Source organism: Anolis carolinensis, chromosome 6, assembly GCF_035594765.1.
Source record: "Anolis carolinensis isolate JA03-04 chromosome 6, rAnoCar3.1.pri, whole genome shotgun sequence".
Taxonomy (NCBI): domain Eukaryota; kingdom Metazoa; phylum Chordata; class Lepidosauria; order Squamata; family Dactyloidae; genus Anolis; species Anolis carolinensis.
The window spans coordinates 14060067-14080379 of NC_085846.1; the positions used below are offsets into that span (position 1 = coordinate 14060067).

At 42.2% G+C, this 20313-nt stretch overlaps 1 protein-coding gene across 1 annotated transcript; it reads right to left on the reverse strand.

The window, feature by feature from the left end:
* Positions 1-1983: 1983 nt before the first annotated feature.
* Positions 1984-14721, reverse strand: LOC134292610 (flt3-interacting zinc finger protein 1-like). The gene has a single exon (XM_062958099.1). The coding sequence runs from the start codon at positions 14719-14721 to the stop codon at positions 13615-13617; it is 1107 nt and encodes a 368-aa protein (XP_062814169.1). The 3' UTR covers positions 1984-13614.
* Between the last annotated feature and the right edge of the window lie 5592 nt (positions 14722-20313).

Genomic DNA, 20313 nt, shown 5'->3' on the forward strand with positions numbered 1-20313 from the left:
AGTGCCCGCTGTTAACCCCAGCTCCTGCCAACCTAGCAGTTCGAAAACATGGCAAATGTGAGTATTATTATTATTATTACTTACAGTATTTATATTCTGCCCTTCTCACCCCGAAGGGGACTCAGGGCGGATCACATTACACATATAAGGCAAACATTCAATGCCTCAACATAGAACAAAGACAAACGGAGGCTCCGAGCTGGCCTCGAACTCATGACCTCTTGGTCAGAGTGATTTGTAGATCAATAGGTACCGCTCTGGCAGGAAGGTAACGGAGCTCCATGTGGTCATGCTGGCCACATGACCTTGGAGGTGTCTATGGACGTCGGTTCTTCGGCTTAGAAATTGAGATGAGCACCAACCCCCAGAGTCGGTCACGACTGGACTTAACGTCAGGGGAAACCTTTACCTTTATCTTAAGATCTACATACCCGCAAGGAGCCCCTCAGCTACATACAGTACTCGCAAGGAACCCCTCAGCTAGCAAGAGTCCAAAAGCGGCAGGCTAAAACCTGGACCCTCAATCAGTGGCCGAGACCGGAGGAGAAACTCTCTCCTGGGCACACAGAAAACTGGGCGACTTGGAAGGCACGGAACAGATGCACTTTGGCACCACGAGATGCAAAGCCACCCTTAAGAAATGGAGCTACAAAGTGGAGTCCACGACATGCGAGTGTGGGGAAGCGCAAACCACAGACCACTTACTACAATGTGGTCTGAGCCCTGCCGTATGCAAAATGGAGGACCTTCTTCCAGTGACACCAGAGGCACTCAAACGACCAGCTTCTAGTCAAAGATATTGTAGTATAATGTCAAGTTTTTAACTTTGTAGTTTTTTAATAGATTATAACTATGGGTGTGTCTACATCGCAGAACGATTGCAGTTTGACACTATTTTAACTGCCATGACTCAATGCTGTGAAATGCTGGGATTTGTAGTTTGTCAGAGAAGGCTAAATACCTTGTAAAATGTCAGCTTCCTTGATTCCATAGCCTTGAGCCATGGCACATAAAGTGGCGTCAAACTCTATTAACCCTGTAGAAATAATGCAGCTTGACACGAGTTTAACTGCATAGCTCAATGCAAAGGTATTGTGGGATTTGTACTTTGGTGAAACACCAACACTCTTTGGCAGGGAACCCTATGAAACATGACTTCATAGCATTCAGTCATGGGTGTTAAAGTGGTGCCAAATTGCATTCATTCTGCAATGTAAATGCATTCCTATACCTGCTCTTAAGGCAAAATAAACAACAGCCCTGTAAATATTTAAAGAGTGCATTCAGGTTACTCATGTCTTCTCTTTACCAGGCTGAACATACCCAGCTTTCTCAACCTTTCCTCACACGTTTGGCTCAACATTACGAAAAGCTTTCTGACAAGGAAGAGCAGTTTGACAGTAGAAAATGGTACCTCGGATTGTGGTGGTCTCCTTCTTTCGTTTTTACGCAGAGGCTGAATGGCCATCTGTCAGGATGACCCTTGGGGTCTCTTCCAGTTCTATGACTCTTAACAGCCTTGCTACTCTTCTTTGAACCCACTCCAAGTTCTAGATATACTTCTTAAAATGAGACACCTGAATGCAGTACTCCAAATGCATTGACACAGAGTATACTGTGACGATTACTCTTTTTTGGGAAACTATGTGTCTGCTAATGCAAGCCAAAACGTATGTGCCTTCTTTGCTGAAGCATCACTGCTGGATCATATTCTGCTTATTATCTACAATTTGCTCATTCTGAGTCAAGAAATGACTGGGGAAAAAGAAGCAAGCCCACCCCCAAAGACATTAGGGACTTGGAGCAATTGCATCATGGGTAATCTGGCTCTGGATATGTGCACTTTGAAATGGCGCTTGCTGCTGGTGTTCCTAGTTAAAATATTTTTATTCATATCAATTAACTTTAAAGGTGACAGCTCTATATTGAAAGTAAACCCCAGCTGTAATCTCTGCACATACTCAAACAGAATTTTTCAAAGCCTTGTAGAAAGATAGGTATTTTTATTTTTATTACACATAAAAAATCTTGTACAGAGTAAGGAGAGTGAACAACTACAGTTCAGACACAGGGAACAGAATCAGAAGAGTTTGGACTAACATGCAGGACTTCATGAAAATATTGAGAACTTCAGGATTTAGTAATGACAATAAACATGTCGAATATATGTACTTTCCGACAGCTGTAACAGGTGATAACACAAAGTACACTTTCTGAAATTTCATCTTCCACAAGAGTTGTGATCTCTTAACTGCTTCTCATCACCCTGCAGATGAGGGATTTTGGATCAAAGACTTAAGAGGCAACATTATGATCTGGTTAAATATATCAGCTGAGAAATGTGGGGCTGAGGACCAACAACCTGAAAAATTTATGTACAAAATGAATACAAAATAAGACAGAAGTATAATTGTCTTCAGGGAGTCACTGTCTCCGTTTAGTAAAGTGTTCATTTCCCTTTGTAGCCTGGAGCTTCATCTTCAGAAACCTGTAACTAGTCTCCATGTCTGTACTCAGGAATGATAATCTAGCCCAACCTTAACTGATGTAAAGTTGCTCCCCCCATTGCCAGCATCTTGTTCTAAGAAATAATATTTCCTCAAAATGCGAAAATTAACACAAAATCAAGAGTTTAAGGGATTCAGTGACTGCATATGCTTTCCTATCTTAGGGAAAGCAGGCTCTTAGTGAGACCCTGAATATTTAGGCATTCCCAGACTATTTAAAAAGAAAAGCTTTAAGGGGAAATGTCAAATCCTCAATAGCCCAGAGGCACTAAAGAGTTAAATATAATTCCAGGTTAGAAAAGTTTTGTTCCCTCCACCCTTTATTTATTGTGTCCTGTTTCAAAAGATTTGGTCCCTCGGTTTTTGTGAGAAATACTGCTGCAGTTTCTGCCACTCTCAGCCTGAGTCTTTTAAAGCAAGGATCCTCATATCTCATTACTGGCCAAGCCAGTAAATTCAGAAATGGATTAAGAAAGTTGAGGATTTCGGAAAATTAGCAGGTTTCAAACTAAATACAGAGAAAACCAAAATACTAACAAAGAATATGACCAAGGATAGGGTCAAAGAATTAGAGGAAGAATCAAAATTGAGAACAGAGAAGAAGATTAAATACTTAGGGATCATTATTACTACAAGCAATACTAATCTTCTTAAAAACAACTACGAGGATAAAAGGAAAAATATCCAAAAAGATTTGAAAAATTGGAAATACCTAAATGTCTCATTTCTAGGGAGAATTGCAATTATAAAAATGAATATTTTTCTGAAATTACTGTTCCTCTTTCAGAACCTTCCCATCATAAGAAATAACCACTTGTTCAATAAATGGCACAAAGAAATCTCAGAATTTATATGGAATGGAAAGGAGCCCAGAATCAAAACAAAAATACTCAAAGATGAAAACAAAAGATAATAGGAATATATTTTCATAACCTAATAGAAATATATATATTCATAACCTGTTAAGATTATGATCCCAATATGGTTAAATATTGGTTCAGAGCAGTAAAACGCAGAAGACTAGGGGTTTATGTGAGCAGAGGTAAAAAGAAAATAAACAATAAGACAAAATATCCAGCCTCCCTTTCCCTTTAAAAAAGTCATGCGCATAAAATAAGCATCAGAGACATCAAATAAAATAGCAGAAATATGTTTACTCACAATCTTGTATGATGATGGTCATACAGGCAAAAAACGTCTTTGTTCCAAAGAAAAACAGTTCAGGATACTACATATCTATTAACAAAACAGGAACATCAGCATGGCATGGCAGGAGCAAAGTGGAAGAGACAGGAAGAGGCATCTGTACATCACTCCCTGTGTGTCCCCAGAAAGGATACTCCCATTTCCCATTTCATATGCAAAAACCCCTAAATGGTGGCTTCAACTCTGGAATGCATCTTGGCTCTGGTTACTAAGCAACAAACATAACTAACTACATAAACCATCCCACATTGAAAATGCATGCATGATTGCTTAGATAACCCAACAGCCCTCCTCAATCTGATGGGACAATTAGTCCCATCTTGACACGGAGGTCTTGGAAACCATCTCTAGGTAACGGTTTCGTCAAAATGTCCGCCACCATCTCCTTTGTTGGACAGTATGTCAGTTCAATCATTCCATCTTGAGAAAATTTACGTACAGTATGGTACCTTATTCCAGTATGCTTTGTACGCATCATCATCTTCTCAGACTTGGCAAACTAGATACAACTTTGGTTGTCCTCAAACACTTGAATAGGCTTCTGCTCATCAATTCCAAAGTCAGTCAGAAGTTGATGAAGCCACAAAAGTTCATCTGATGCTAGGGAAATGGCTATGTATTCTGCTTCAGTAGTGGATTTAGCCACTAATTCTTGCTTACCCAAGCGATAGGACCATTTCCGTACATAAACAGATATCCGCTAGTTGACTGACAATCTGAAGAATCACTAGCCCAGTCAGCATCTGAATAACAAATCAATCTTGATTTGTCACTTGCCGGTAACTTCAATTGTAAGTCCATTGTTCCTTTCAGGTATCTTACAACTCTCTTGACAGCTATCCAATCTTTCTGAGTAGGTGCACTGACCTTTCTGCTTAGAATTCCAACAGCAGACGATATATCCGGTCTGGTACTGGTAGCTAAATATAGGAGCTTTCCTATAGCAGTTCTATACTGGTTGTTGTTTGGCAAAAGTACACTTTCTTCATTGTTTCTCAAGAAATCTGTAGTCATTGGTGTAGCTACTGTTTTTGCATCTTGAAGTCCAGTAACTTCCAGCAAATCTATAATCTTTTGCTTCTGACTCAAGAGAAAAGATCCATCTTTCTCTCTCTTGATTTGTATTCCAAAATAGTACGTAGCATCTCTAAGTTCTTTCAATTCAACTTGTTTGCTCAAATGTTGTACAACCTCGGTGTAATCTTCATCTGATTCAGTTGATACAATAAGATCATCTACATAGGTCAGAATAAAAGTACAATGTCCATTTTTGGTTCTAGTGTACAAACACTGATCTGCTTCTCCTTGCTTGAATCCCAATTGCTTCAGCATTTCATCTAATTTGTCATTCCAGGCTTTTGCTGATTGACGAAGTTCATATAGACCCTTGTGAAGTTTACAAAGAAGGTGAGGTCTTCTCTTGTCCTCGAAACCAGGTGGTTGTCTCATAAATAAACTTTCCGTAATCTTTCCATGCAGGAATGCAGTCTTAACATCTAGATGTCGTACAGTCATCTTCTTTGAAGCTGCAATACTTAGAAGTAGTCTTATATTGCTGTGTTTCACAACAGGTGCAAAAGTTTAATCATAATCCACTCCATACTTCTGAGAAAATCCTTGAGCAACTAGTCTCGCTTTGTAGCGCTCAATTCTTCCTTCTGCATCTCTCTTTAATGTGAATACCCATCTGCATCCAATTGGCTTCTTACCAGGTGGAAGTTCAGTTAGTGTCCAAGTTCCATTCTTGTGTAGAGCATCAATCTCTTCTTGTGCTGCTTTCCTCCACTGTTCAGCTTCTGTGGCAGGTAGCACCTCAATTTCTTCTATAGTAGACGGTTCACTGGATAATGTTGACTCTGCAAGGTAAGACAATCTCGAGGGTGGTACACCTCTGTTAGGACGCAATGAATACCTGTGAGTTTGTTCTGGAAGACAACCTACCTCCGCAGATCCATCTACTCCAGGACTTAACTCACCAGCATCATCTTCTGGCCCTCCTGTTTGTGTACTGCCTCTAGCGTCTGTGGTGCGTTCCTTGCCTCTCTGGATGAACTCCAGTGACATTTCTAGTGTGTCAATTGAAGAAATTGTTGGTACATCATCAATGGACTCTGTAAGCTGTAAAGTAGTATTCTCTTCTTCATCTGAAAAATCTAGCACAGTCCCTTTTAGATTGACTTTGCTCTGTTCATCAAAATGCACTACATGTCGTGTAGATACTTCACCAGTCATTAAGTTCATGACTCTATAGCCTTTATTTGCAGGTGCATAACCAACTAAAATAGTTTGTTCAGATCTACAGTCCAACTTGTGCCTTTTCTGCTTGGGAATATAAGCATAAGCTATACTTCCAAACTTTTTGATGCGTTTCATACTTGGCACATTACCAGTCCACAACTCAAAAGGAGTTTTAGTAGCACCTTTAGTTGGTAGACGATTCTGAAGAAAAGTAGCAGTGGCAAAAGCTTCGCCCCAGAGGCAATCTGGAAGATTTACATCTTTTAACATACACCTTGTCATCTCAACTAGAGACCTAAGCTTCCTTTTAGCCACTCCATTTTGCTGAGGAGTATAAGGAACACTCTTAAAATGCTGAATTCCATTCTCTTCCAGGAATCTCTGTGTGCGATGTGAAGTGTACTCACTACCACAGTCAGTTTGAATAGTTTTCGGTGTGCATCCAAACTTAGTCTTCACCATAACAACATATCTCTGCAACATGTCTTGAGCTTCAGATTTGTCTTTCAGAATATAAGAAACACAAAACTTTGAAAAATCATCTAAGAAAATAACTGCATAATTATTTCCTCCAAATGAAGTCTTAAAGGGACCACAAATATCGCTGTGAATTAAATCTAGAATCTTAGTAGATCTCTTTTCTGTGTTGACTGGAAAAGAGGGACTCACTGCTTTCTGTTGAACACAGACTACACATTTATCAAAAACTGTATTGCTTATCTCAAGGTTTGTAGCCAAATTGTCCTTCTGCAACTGCAGAATTGCATTTGCATCTCTATGACCAAAACGTCTATGCCAAATTTCAAGATTCTTTCCATCAACATGTGTCTTAACCATGTTGGCTTGCTCAGATGAAACACACAATTCATACATTCCATTCTTTTCAAAAGCTTTGGCATATAAAACACCTTCTTTTGTAATATCACATTGACCATTCTCAAAATGAATTGCAAATCCCTTCTTGTCCATGGAACTAACACTTAGCATATTGCATTGAAGTGAATCAATGTAAAGAACATCTGAAATCCAGTTACAGCAACCTCATCAGGCAAACTACATTTCACAATACACTTTCCAGATCCTTTTATTTTCAATAAATCTCCATTAGCTATTCTCAAATCACCTTTAACTTCTTGATTCAGTTCAACAAAATTCTCAGTTATTTGAGCTATGCTGTGTACAACCTGAATCAACAATCTAATCATCTTCTTTGTCTTTGTTCTCATTAATTGTTAAAATAGAATGAGCAGCCATCAAGCCTCTATGTGATTGTCTGTTTCCAGCAGGCTTGTTTGTAAAAACTTTCCTTTCTTGCTTTACTTGCTTATTGCCACCAGATGGCATACCATCTTTCTTTGGTAGGCGACAAAATCTAGCAATGTCACCAAATTTTCCACAATTAAAGCATGTACTCCCCTTTGGGCTGTCCCTTGAAGCTCCGCCCCTATGAGGGTGGCGACTTGATGCCATGTAACTTGATTCATTTGCTTTGGGGCTATCCACATGTGAACTTCTATGCTGATCATTAAAGAAGTCTCTGAACCTTGCAACGGCCAAATTAAAAGTTATATCTGGATTTGACTCAATTGCAGACATAAATGGGTCAAAAATATTTCCCAAAGAGCCAATCAATAATCCAACTTTATGAAAATCTTCAATGTTAAAACCAGACATCTTTAACTTATCAAGCATTTCTGTAAAATTCTCTAAATGTTTATCACACTCTTTCTTATCATTAAGCTCTGTTTTCATAAGTCTCTTCAACAACCCAATAGCAGCTAGCTTTGAAATATGGCCAAATGTGCGTTTTAGTGCATCCAGCATATCCTTGGCTGTTACACAATCTCTTACATACATCATTTGCTTAGTTTTCAGAGAAGAAGTGATCAAATATCTGGCTTTTGCATCCTTCACTTTCCAATCTGAAATAGCTTCCTCATTAGACTCTGGACATGTTCTCTCAATACAATCCAACACTCTCTCATACTCAAGGAGTATCAATACTTTATCATGCCAATAATGAAAATTATGGCTGTTCAAATCGTCTCTCAACAAATGCATTCTCTCTCTATCATCCATCTTTCAAACAGAATTCCAAAAATCAAAAATCTTCAATCAAAAATATAGGAATTCCAAAAAGAAAGATCAAAATCAAAATCTCAAAATATTGGCTTAGAATGAAAAATGAGCCAAAAAGAAAAATCAAAATGGTTCTCTGAAAAGCACATGCACAAGAGAAAGGAGGAGGAAAAAAATGTGTCCTTTTAAAAGTCAAGCCTTGTGGCTGGCAAGGCCTGCAAACATTCAAATGGCGACCATGCAGCCAGGCAATTTACAACACAAGAGGCTTTGCCTTCAGGCAATCTCCAAGCCTCAGCCAGAACAAAAAAAGCAGGAAATGCCTTCTCAATGTGTGAGCTCTCTTCACTGTAGAAGCTCTGAAACTTCTCACCAAACTAAGAGTCAAAACAAAATATTACCTCTTAAAATTGCTCTTTTAAAAATATATCCCCTTTTTGTGTCTGAGCCCATAACCTAATAGGAATATATTTTCATAACCTAATAGAAATATATATATTCATAACCTGTTAAGATTATGATCCCAATATGGTTAAATATTGGTGCAGAGCAGTAAAACGCAGAAGACTAGGGGTTTATGTGAGCAGAGGTAAAAAGAAAATAAACAATAAGACAAAATATCCAGCCTCCCTTTCCCTTTAAAAAAGTCATGCGCATAAAATAAGCATCAGAGACATCAAATAAAATAGCAGAAATATGTTTACTCACAATCTTGTATGATGATGGTCATACAGGCAAAAAACGTCTTAGTTCCAAAGAAAAACAGTTCAGGATACTACATATCTCTTAACAAAACAGGAATATCAGCATGGCATGGCAGGAGCAAAGAGGAAGAGACAGGAAGAGGCATCTGTACATCACTTCCTGTGTCCCCCCAGAAAGGATACTCCCATTTCCCATTTCATATGCAAAAACCCCTAAATGGTGGCTTCAACTCTGGAATGCATCTTGGCTCAGGTTACTAAGCAACAAATATAACTAACTACATAAACCATCCCACATTGAAAATGCATGCATGATTGCTTAGATAACCCAACAAAAGAGGAGGACTAGGGCTGCCAAATATGAGACTGTACTATGAGGCATGCGCCCTTACGTGGATCAAAGATTGGGCAACATTAGAAAGGAAAAAACTACTAGACTTGGAGGGACATGACCTGAGGTTTGGTACCAAAAAAAGAAAGTGGAAAGAAACTTTAATAATCATTTCATAAGGGCAGCGCTAATTAGAGTTTGTGAGAAACACAAGATGAGATTTTATAATAAAACTCCATTATGGATATCTCCGGTAGAGGCTAAACATAAGAAAGAATTGGGAGAAGATAAATGGCTCACATATAAACAAATCTTGCAGGCCCAAGATAAAGACCTGACAATAAAAACTTATGATGAAATCAAGCAATCGAACCTGAAGATAACCTGGTTCCAATATTACCAAATTAAAGAATGTTATAAAGAAGATAAAGTAAAGGGCTTCATGGTCAAAGAGAATATTTGAGATAAAATAATGAAAAAGAAACAAAAAACTATAAAAATATTATATAATCAATCATTAGAGTGGGATACAGAAACAGAACTGATTAAATCCTGCATGATACAATGGGCCAAAGACCTCAACAGGACAATTAAACTTGAGGAATGGGAAAACATGTGGAACAAAAAGCTAAAATACACTGCTTCAATAAACTTAAGAGAAAACTGGCTCAAAATGTTTCACAGGTGGTATCTCACCCCTGAGAAGCTGGCAAAATTCTATAGGAACGTATCAAACAAATAAATGCTGGAGATGTGAAACAACGAAAGGTACGTTTCTCCATCAGTGGTGGCTATGTAAGAAAATTCAGAAGTTCTGGGAAGAAGTGAGGAAAAGTATGGAAGAAATCCTCCAGGTCAATATTAAAATGAAACCAGAATACTTCCTCCTGAGTATCACTGACATCAAATTAGACAAAAACCAAGAGAAATTGTTCTTTTATCTAACCACAGCCGCGCAAATTATCATAGCCAAAAAATGGAGACAAAAAGAAATACCAGACATACATGAATGGACTACTAAAGTACTTGAGATTATGCAAATGGACATTCTGACAGAAAGAATTAAATTAGGACATAAAATAACAGATGCCCAAACCTGAGAGCGATCACTTCCCAGTGTTACTCCATCTACATGGTTTTTCCCAGGAAATCCATTTGACAGAATCCTATAGACTACCATTGCAGCTTACAGAAGGATTCTATAAACGAGTCAAGTGGACCCTACAAGTGAATCAAAGAATAACAGATCTGCTAAAAACAGAGCGACTTACGAGCCTTCGTACCTCTTTGATCTCAGCCGAAAACGCCAATGCTCTTATGGAAACTTACAGAAATATTGTCCAAGAGCTCCAAAGTCAGCTAAGTCAGGGCAACAACACAGAGAGGACTCAGCTACAGCGACAACCACACCAACAATCCCAAACATGGTTTGATAAGGAATGTCTTTCTGCTAAGAAAGCACTTTCCACTGTTTATCAGAGTTTTAAATTCAACCCCACTTCAACTACTGCACAAGACCTTCTGCTGCAAAAGAGACAATATAAACAACTACTAACGCGCAAGAAGAGAGAGAAGCCATAAAAAACAACTGGGAGCGGCTCATCGAAGCCGTCAAGGCTAAGGATACAACCACTTTCTGGCGTATTACATCTAACATACAAAGCAGGGATCAAACTGCAGTTGACTCACAAATCTCGCCAGCAAGTTGGGAAGTATACTTTCAAGAACTATACAGGGACACCTATTCGGAAAATGCAGGCAGATATGTATGCCCAAACATATCAATGGAAAGCCTTCCCTCTTGGCCACCGGTGACAACTGCAGAAATAGAGAGACTAGTAGCCCAACTTAAACCAGGAAAGGCACCAGGAGAGGATGCGATCCCGCCCGAGGTCATCAAAAATAATTTGGACTTTTGGTCGCCTATCCTTGCATCTCTATTTACCTGTATCGAGAAATACGGCCAAATACCCAAGGACTGGGGGATGGCAGTCATTGTACCCATATATAAAAGAAAAGGGAGGCAGGACGATCCGGCTAATTATAGACCCATTAGCCTCCTTAATACTATTAGCAAAATATATACAAGACATCTGTACTGGAAATTGCTGGACTGGATGGAGCAAGAAAACATACTTGCGGAGGAACAAGCTGGCTTCAGGGAAGGACGGTCCACCATCGACCAGTGCATAGTATTACAGCACCTTATAGAAAAATATACCTCCCAGAGAACATCGTCCCTCTATGCTGCATTTATAGACTTTAGAGCAGCCTTTGATTCTATCTCCCGTATCAAGCTATGGGAAAAACTTGGGTCCACTTCAATAGATAAACGACTCCTGCAACTAATACGTTCCCTACATGAAGGGACCACACTGAAAATAAGATGTAGCTCTCAAGGCCACCTTACTAGGGCAGTTGAAACAGAGAAAGGCGTTAAACAGGGATGTACTCTGGCCCCACTATTATTTAACTTTTATATCAACTCCATGGTGGAGCACCTTTACAACTTGGACTACCACCCTCCAAAATTGGCAGAAAGGCACCTATCTATCCTGCTTTACGCTGATGACGCAGTGCTACTATCCAGAACCCAAGTTGGCCTGAAAAGAGCCCTGAGAGCCCTAGCAAAATATTGCAGTGCAGAACAGCTTCACCTTAACTTTCAAAAAACCAAAATTATGGAGTTTGCGAAACGACCCAAGAACCATACATGGAGACTAGATGGACACAACATCGAACAGGTCTCAAGATTTAAATATCTGGGGGTATTCTTTCACTGCACTGGAAATAGAAAAGTACATGCTGATTACGTAGCGGAGACGGCGCAAAAGAGCTCACACGCTATCCTAAAGTTTCTCAAGACAGGAGGAGGCCACTATATTCCAGCAGCTCTTAAGCTCTTTGAGGCAAAACCAATAGCACAAATGATGTATGGAGCCCAGCTCGGCCCCTACCCAAACTTTGCCCCTCTGGAGCAGGTACAATCAAATTTTTTAAGATCAACGATGCAAGTCCCCAGATGCGTCTCAAACGCCATCCTGCGTTTAGAAACAGGCCTCGTGAGAGTGGAGGTGAGAGCATGGATAGCCACTCTCAATTACTGGCTGCATCTGTCTCACTCGCCATGTGGCCTTGCCCCGCTAACTCTGAGAGATGAGTTTCAATCCACATGGAACAAGGTAGTAGCAACTAAAATCGCAACTCTAGGCTTCTCTCAAAAACATCTACTAAGCATGGGATGGGACCAAGCTAAGGTCCACATCAGACAACGGATCCTGGATACAGAGCGACAATCTGATTTAGCTTGCTCTCCAGTCTTTAACATTAGTGCAAACAACAGATATACCATCACTCCCATGGCTTATTTAACAAACCTGGAGGTGCCTAATCATCGTAAAGCCTTCACTCTTGCAAGATGTCACACCCTCCCATCAGCAGTACTGGAGGGGAGGTACCGGAAGACCCCTGCTCTGGAAAGACTATGCCCTTGTGAGTCTGGCCATATCGAAACTATCGAGCACGTGCTCCTCCAGTGTATGTTTTATAGAGATATTAGAATCAATTTCATCACTCCTTGGCTTTTAAAACATCCAGGCCGCACTGAAAGATACTACACCTCTCTGCTGCTCTCAGACTCCTGTTCTGCAATAACCTATAGTGTCGCCAGGTTCTGTGCGGCAGCAATTTCCATCAGACGGACGATGACTGACCCCACAGGGCCTGTAGCCAGAGCAATCTGTTATAACTGAAAGACTGCAAATGCTCCCTCTATCCCCCTCCAGAGGATCGATATTTACTATTAGCTGACCCTGCTAATAGTCTGCTTTTAATTTGTTTTTATTATAGCATGTTTTTAACTTGCTCTTTTATCTGACTTTTATGGGAACTGCGATTCCCCTTTCGGGCACCTGTGCCCATTTCTATATATTCTGGTCATAGACCGTAATAAATTGCTACTACTACTACAACAGATTGGTCAAGAGTCAAGGACTTCCTAGAGAAGCAACGAACACTATTAATTATAGAATCAATATGAGAAGTCAGTAAGATAATGATACTTATAAACATAAAAGACAGAAGGCGGGAACTATTTAAGATGGATATGAAACATGCCTGAAAGGAATGAATTAGAAGGCAAATACTTTTTAAAAATATATTTTCTTCTTTTTTTTTCTTTTTCTTTTTTTCTTACGCCTCTCCTAATTTTTTTTCATTTTTTCTTCTTCTTTTTTCCCTTTCTTCTATCTTTCCTATACCCACTATTGTTCTCACTCTTTCTATGTACAGAAACACTTAAAAAAAACATTAAAAAAAAGAAATGAGAAGTTCTTTCAGGGAATTGCAGGATTCACAGTGTTCCCCATAGTGGCACATTTTCAAAAAGGACGCTTCCAGCTGCTCTTGAGTGATGTTAGATAAGTTCTCGGGGTGCATCGCCTTGGGCAACAGGCCCAGGAGTCTCCATTGCTTATACTTGTCATAAGGTAAAAAGCGGGAAAGATCCTCCAGAAAGTGAACATTCTTCTGCAGTGCTTCAAGTTCTTGGTCAGACGTGCAGAAACTGAAGACAAGGGTGCTCCTCCAAGATCTGCAAGTTCACAAAGGGTTGACCGCAAATGCCGCATGTGAAGGAGGGCTCCCCTCCATGGGCAGTCAAGTGAGCGGCCAGAGTGTTGCCATTAGCAAAAAAGGTCCCACAGTCGCACTGGAACAGTGTCTCTGGGGGGCTGGCATCTGGAGGCCGGCAAGTTGGGCAGCCACTGCTATGCTGCAGGGCTTTCACCTCCTCCTGCTCTCCTTTTGGCTCTGCTTCCAGGCTTGGTGGTTCTGGCACCGTGTCGCTCTGCTGGACTTTCTCGGAGCAAACTGGGCATGGCGGCAGCCTGCCCTTTACATGGGTGAGTTTGTGGCGCTCTAACAGAGAGGCAGCATTGAAGTCCTTCTCACACTCTGGGCATTTGAAGGGCTTAATGTCAGTATGGGCCAGCCAATGGCGACGCAGCTCTGACGCCAACTGAAAGTGCCGCCCGCAGGCCCCGCATCCAAAGGGAGTGGCCCGTCCTCGCCCAGCACTGCAGAGGTGGCCAAGAGGGCTCTGCTCTTTGCCACAGGCCAGGCAGCGGGGCACGGGAGCTTGAGGGATTGCAGCCGCGGCAGAAGTGCGGTGTTGCCTCTTGAGATGGCGGCCTAAACTGCCACGGGAGGAGAAGCGGAGCTCACAGATGGGGCAGGAGTACGGCTTCTCCCCAGTGTGCACCACCTGATGGTGGAGGAGCCCTGTTGAGTCGCGGAAACCTTTGGGACACATGGTGCAGCGGTAGGGGCGCTCCCCGGTGTGGCTCCGTATATGGTTCACCAGGTTAAAGGAATGCTTAAAGCTCTTGACACAGTGCGGGCACTGGAAAGGTTTCAGCTCTGTGTGCCGGGCAAAATGTCGGCGCAAGTCTGAGCGATAGCGGAAACTTTTGTCACACTCAGAGCAGTGGAAAGGGGCCCGGGTGCCCATCCCATTGTCTGTCAGGAGGGACGGGTCATCTTCTACATCTGAGTAGAGAACTGCACACCTTTCCATCGTTATTGTGGTAGTGCGAACAGCAGCTGAAGCATCAAGGGAGCACTGGCCTTCTGGCCACACTTCACCACAATTCTCCATCTATGCAAGACTGCTTCTAGGGAGCAAAAAGGAAAAAGTGCATCAAGTCAGAGAGCAACATAGAGGCCCAACTCCCCCGTATGACTCCTCCCCTCCCATACACATAGACACCACTGCACACATGCACACATAGAATAACAGAATTGTAGAATCATAGAGTAGGAAGAGACCACAAAAGCCACCCAGTCCAAACCCCTTCTGCCATGCAGGGAAACCCAATCCAAGCCCTCCTGACAGATAGTCATTCAACCTCTGCTTAAAAACCCCCAGAAAGACCCCATCATAATCTGAGGCAGCAGATTACACTACTAAACAGCTCTTATGGTCAGGAAGCTCTTCTTAATATATGTCTACATAAACATACACTCTTTTCTAGGAAAAATAATATATTCCAGATTATCACAATCTACTTTGGAAGTTTTCTCCAATGTGAAAAACTAAAGAACAGGAATTATGGAAATTATACACACGTGATCCAGATTTCAACTAATAAAGCTGTGCTTCTGAAACCTGATTTAGGCAAGTAAAACTGAGCTCATGGAATGTATTGCCAGAGTATTTGCAGCGCAGCAATAGTTAGATGGAAGCAGTGGAGCGCAGAACGAAGAGACATTCAGAGACGGTAAAACTATTTACAAAGTTTTACTGTATGCAGCAGTAATCAACACAAACAGACTTGCAGACGACAGACGAACACAGGACTGTTCTGTTCTCCAACAGAACTTGACACGAACTCTAGGCAGACAGAACTCAACTGAACTGACGCAATCATTATACACAAACACTTGTGGCTGGATACTCCCTAGTTCCAGCCACACATCAAGGTCATCATAGCTTCTTGGCAATTAACTCTTTCCACATTATGGTACATTCTGGATGATGCAATCAGTTGCAATACAAGCATGGCACAAATTGCATTTAAACACTATCAATACACAAATCCCACATTAACATGTATGTCAACCAAGCCAGAGGACTTGAGGAATTCTTAAACCTTCTCAGTTCCGTTAAATGACATGCAACAGATATTAGGACTGGATGTCAAAATCAGCACCCAGTCACTATGGGCATGACTGACGTCAAGGAAACCCCAGTGTAGACTCATATAACACAGCTTAGGTGCATTTTTTTATTTATCGTGTCAGAAGCAAATTGAGAATACAGTTACAACGTATAGAAAAACCACAAACAAAGTTTAAAACTTGGCATTATACTCAATGTCCTTTGACCAGAAGCTGTCCACTTCAAGTGCCTCTGGTGTTGCTGTAAAAAGGCCCTCCATTGTGCATGTGGCGGGGCTCAGACCATACTGTAATAAGTGGTCTGTGGTTTGCTCTTCTCCGCACTCACATATTGTAGACTCCACTTTGTAGCCCCATTTCTTAAGGTTTACGTTTAGCTGTGTTGCACTGCATTACATGAGTCTACACTGACCACATAATGCAGTTTCAAACTGCATTACATGGCAGCATGGATAGGATCTCGGCCATTCACAAAGACCGTTTTGGAGTGTTCGGGGTATCGGAATACCAGGTAAGGGATACTCAACCATGTGTGTGTGTGTGTATATATATGTGTGTGTGTGTGTGTACACACAAATACACATACACACATATATGGCCACATGTCATTCACAATCATGGGACAAACCCACCCATTTACTGTCAAATGCTCTGTTTTGTTTATTCTGAATTGTTTTAGTCTATTGTTGTATTTTACGGCACTGAATGTTTGCCTTATGCTGTGAACTGCCCTGAGTCTCCATGGGGAGATAGGACAGGATATAAGGAAAGTTTTACTTAAGTTGAGCCTAAAGGTGTCATCTACACTGTTTGGTCTCATCGTAGGGCGGTACCAGGGTTTAAGTGACATGGTTAGTTAGTTGTCCTTCACCCCATCGATTCAACATACTCAGGGTGCATTCACACTGTGGAGTTATTGCAGTTTGACACCGCTTTGACGGCTATGGCTCAATACTATAGAAACCTGGGAGTTGTAGTTGGTTGAAGCACCAGGAGGGGTAGACTCAAGGCCTTCTAAAACTACAGCCTCCATGATTCCATAACACTGAGCTATGGCAGTTAAAAGCGGTGTCAAACTGCGTTAACTCTACAGTGTGGGCCAGGTATGGGCCAACTTGGGCCCTCCGGGTGTTTTGGACTTCAACTCCCACCATTCCTAACAGCCTCGGGCCCTTTTCTTTCCCCCCTCAGCCGCTTAAGCGGAATGGTGGGAGTTGAAGTCCAAAACACCCGGAGGGCCCAAGTTGGCCCATACCTGATCTAAATGCTTGGCTTGTGTGGGTGGAACCACCAACCCGCTCTCGCCGCCCCCTCCCTGATACTCACAACTTGTCCTGGGTCTCGCCATTGGAGGCAGAAGAGGGGGAGCCGAGCCTCTGCCACCACCTCGGGAGGCCCGAATGCAGGCCCCTCTGGCGGCTGGAAGCGCCCTCCGCCCTCCGCTCCGGCCCCCGAGGAAGTTAACAACAGGTCACCTCAGAGCCACCCCCAGCCCGCCTCCATCTTTTCTACGGGCAAAGAGTGGGGAGGTGCGCCAAGCAGCCTCCGCTCCCGCCATCTTTACTCTGGGCAAGGGGAGACGAGCGGCAGGAGCCGTGATGTCGCCATCTTTACTCTGGGCACGTAAGGGAAGGGGAGGAACGCCATTTTTGGTGTGGGCAAAAGGGAGCCGGGAAAGCAGAAAGGAAAAGGGAAGTAGCAGCCTGTAACGAAAGGACCAAGGCATTGACATCTCCGGCCCACCCTCTGTTCGGGTATCAACGTCTTAAATACAAAAAAATTGCTTCCTAAGATCTACATACAGTACTCGCAAGGAACCCCTCAGCTAGCAAGGGTCCAAAAACAGCAGACTAAAAACCTGGTGGCACAGTGTGTTAAAGCGCTGAGCTGCTGAACTTGCGGACCAAAAGGTCCCAGGTTCAAATACCGGGAGCAGAATGAGTGCCCGCTGTTAGCCCCAGCTCCTGCCAACCGAGCAGTTCGAAAACATGGCAAATGTGAGTAGATCAATAGGTACCGCTCCGGCGGGAAGGTAACGGAGCTGCATGCAGTCATGCCGGCCACATGACCTTGGAGGTGTCTATGGACAACGCCAGCTCTTCGGCTTAGAAATGGAGATGAGAACCAACACCCAGAGTCGGTCACGACTGGACTTAACGTCAGGGGAAACTTTTACCTTTACTAAAACCTGGATCCTCAATCAGTGGCCGAGACCAGAGGAAAAACTCTCTCCTGGGCACACAGAAGACTGGGCGACTTGGAAGGCAGGGAACAGATGCGCTTTGGCACCACGAGTTGCAAAGCCACCCTTAAGAAATGGAGCTACAAAGTGGACTCCACGACATGTGAGTGTGGGGAAGTGCAAACCACAGACCACTTACTACAATGTAGTCTGAGCCCTGCCATATGCACAATGGAGGACCTTCTTCCAGTGACACCAGAGGCACTTCTAGTCAAAGAAAATTTAGTATAATGTCAAGTTTTTAACTTTGTGGTTTTTCAATACATTATAACTATTCTCAATTCACTTCTGACACGATAAAGTTGAAAAATCTGGGTGGACGCCACCAGGGGCGCTAGAGAGAGAGAGAGAAGGGTTGTCCCATTTATTGGGGGGAGTTGAAGGAGGAAAACATTTACCCCATTTTTGCTCCCTCTTCCCTTTCCCATATCATAAAGGAGGGCTGTTTCCACAACTGGGACATGGGTGGAGGGAATAACAGGAAAACGGGGAAATGGTTTTCCTCCTTCAACCCACCCTCCAAGAAATGGACTCTCCTTCTCTCTCTAGCTCCCCCTAGTGGCCTCCACCCAGATAATGGAAGGTGAAGGGAAAAGGAAAGAAAATTAAGGTGAATCAAATGGGAAGGAAAAATGGAGAAGGGAAAAGAAAAAGGAAAGGAAAGGAGGAGGGAAAGGATAAGCAAAAGGAATAGGAAAGGAAAGAATAAAGGAAATGGGAAAGGAGACTAAAGGAAGGGGAAAAGGAGAAGGAAGGGGAAAGGAAAGGGAAAAAGAAAGGCATACAAAGGTAAGAGGGAAGGAGGAAGGGAAAGGTGAAAGGAGAGGAACGTGGAAAAGGAAAAGAAATGGAGGAAGGAAAGACAAAAGAGAAGAAAGGCAAAGGAAAATTAAGTGCTGAACTCAGCATGAGATACTCTTAGTCCTATCTACATCTTTACAGCTGTGTTCCATTCTAATTGCTGTGGCAACATCACAAGGATGCTGGGATGAGGGAAGGGTGTTCACAGCTCTCATCCATGGAGCTCTATCCACAGAATTCCACCAGATGTTGCAATGGCACATTGTGCAGACTTTGGCCCTCCAAGTGTTTTGGACTTTAACTCCCACAATTCCTAACAGCCAGTAGGCTGTTAGGAATTGTGGGAGTTAAAGTCCAAAACACCTGGGCAGCTGAAGTTTGCCCATGCCCATGCTAGAACAATATAGTGACAGGGACTGTATCTTATATCTTTTTATAGACGGATAATACGGTAGTTGTATGAGATGACAGAGATATCAACAATACGTAAGATATTCGTGTGTGTATATATATATGTGCGTGTGTGAACTGCATGGGACCTGCAACCTTTTGTATTATTCAAGACCTGTGTGTTTTGTTCTATACCCCTAAATACAAGACTTTTGATATCCTGCTTAATGCTCATAAATAAGGAGCATCTTTTACAATCAAATAGCCCTGTATGGGACAAGCTTTCCAACTTCTCATATAAACTTGACAGCCTTACTCTCCATCAGCAGGCAATGACTGTGATGGGAAAGAATGGTTATAGCTAAAAGTTGGGTTTTGGAATGACAGGTGTCTTTGTTCTATATTGCTGTATTTCAACCCTTTTCAAAGCCATCATCCTTAAAGCAAAACCAATTCCCATTATACTACACACAAAGCCTTTTTGGTCCAACAACAGAATTGCTCAGACCTGGGGCTCCTGAAAGTTTCTAATTCCAACTGTTGGAATATGGGTGTGTCTACATCGCAGAACGATTGCAGTTTGACACTACTTTAACTGCCATGACTCAATGCTGTGAAATGCTGGGATTTGTAGTTTGTCAGAGAAGGCTAAATACCTTGTAAAATGTCAGCTTCCTTGATTCCATAGCCTTAAGCCATGGCAGATAAAGTGACGTCAAACTCCATTAACCCTGTAGAAATAATGCAGCTTGACACGACTTTAACTGCATGGTTCAATGCAAAGGGATTGTGGGATTTGTAGTTTGGTGAAGCGCCAACACTTTGGCCGGGAACGCTAAAAATCCTATAAAACATGACTCCATAGCAGTGGAAAATGCTACCTCGGATTGGGGTGGTCTCCTTCTTAGTTTTTGAAAACTTAAAAACTTGGTTTTTTAAAAACTCCTTCCTAGTTTTTAAGCAGAGGCTGAATGGCCATCTGCCAGGATGACCCTTGGGGTCTCTTCCAGTTCTATGACTCTTAACAGCCTTGCTGCTCTTCTTTGAAACCACTCCAAGTTCTAGATATACTTCTTAAAATGAGACCCTGAATGCAGTACTCCAAATGCATTGACACAGAGTATACTGTGACGATTA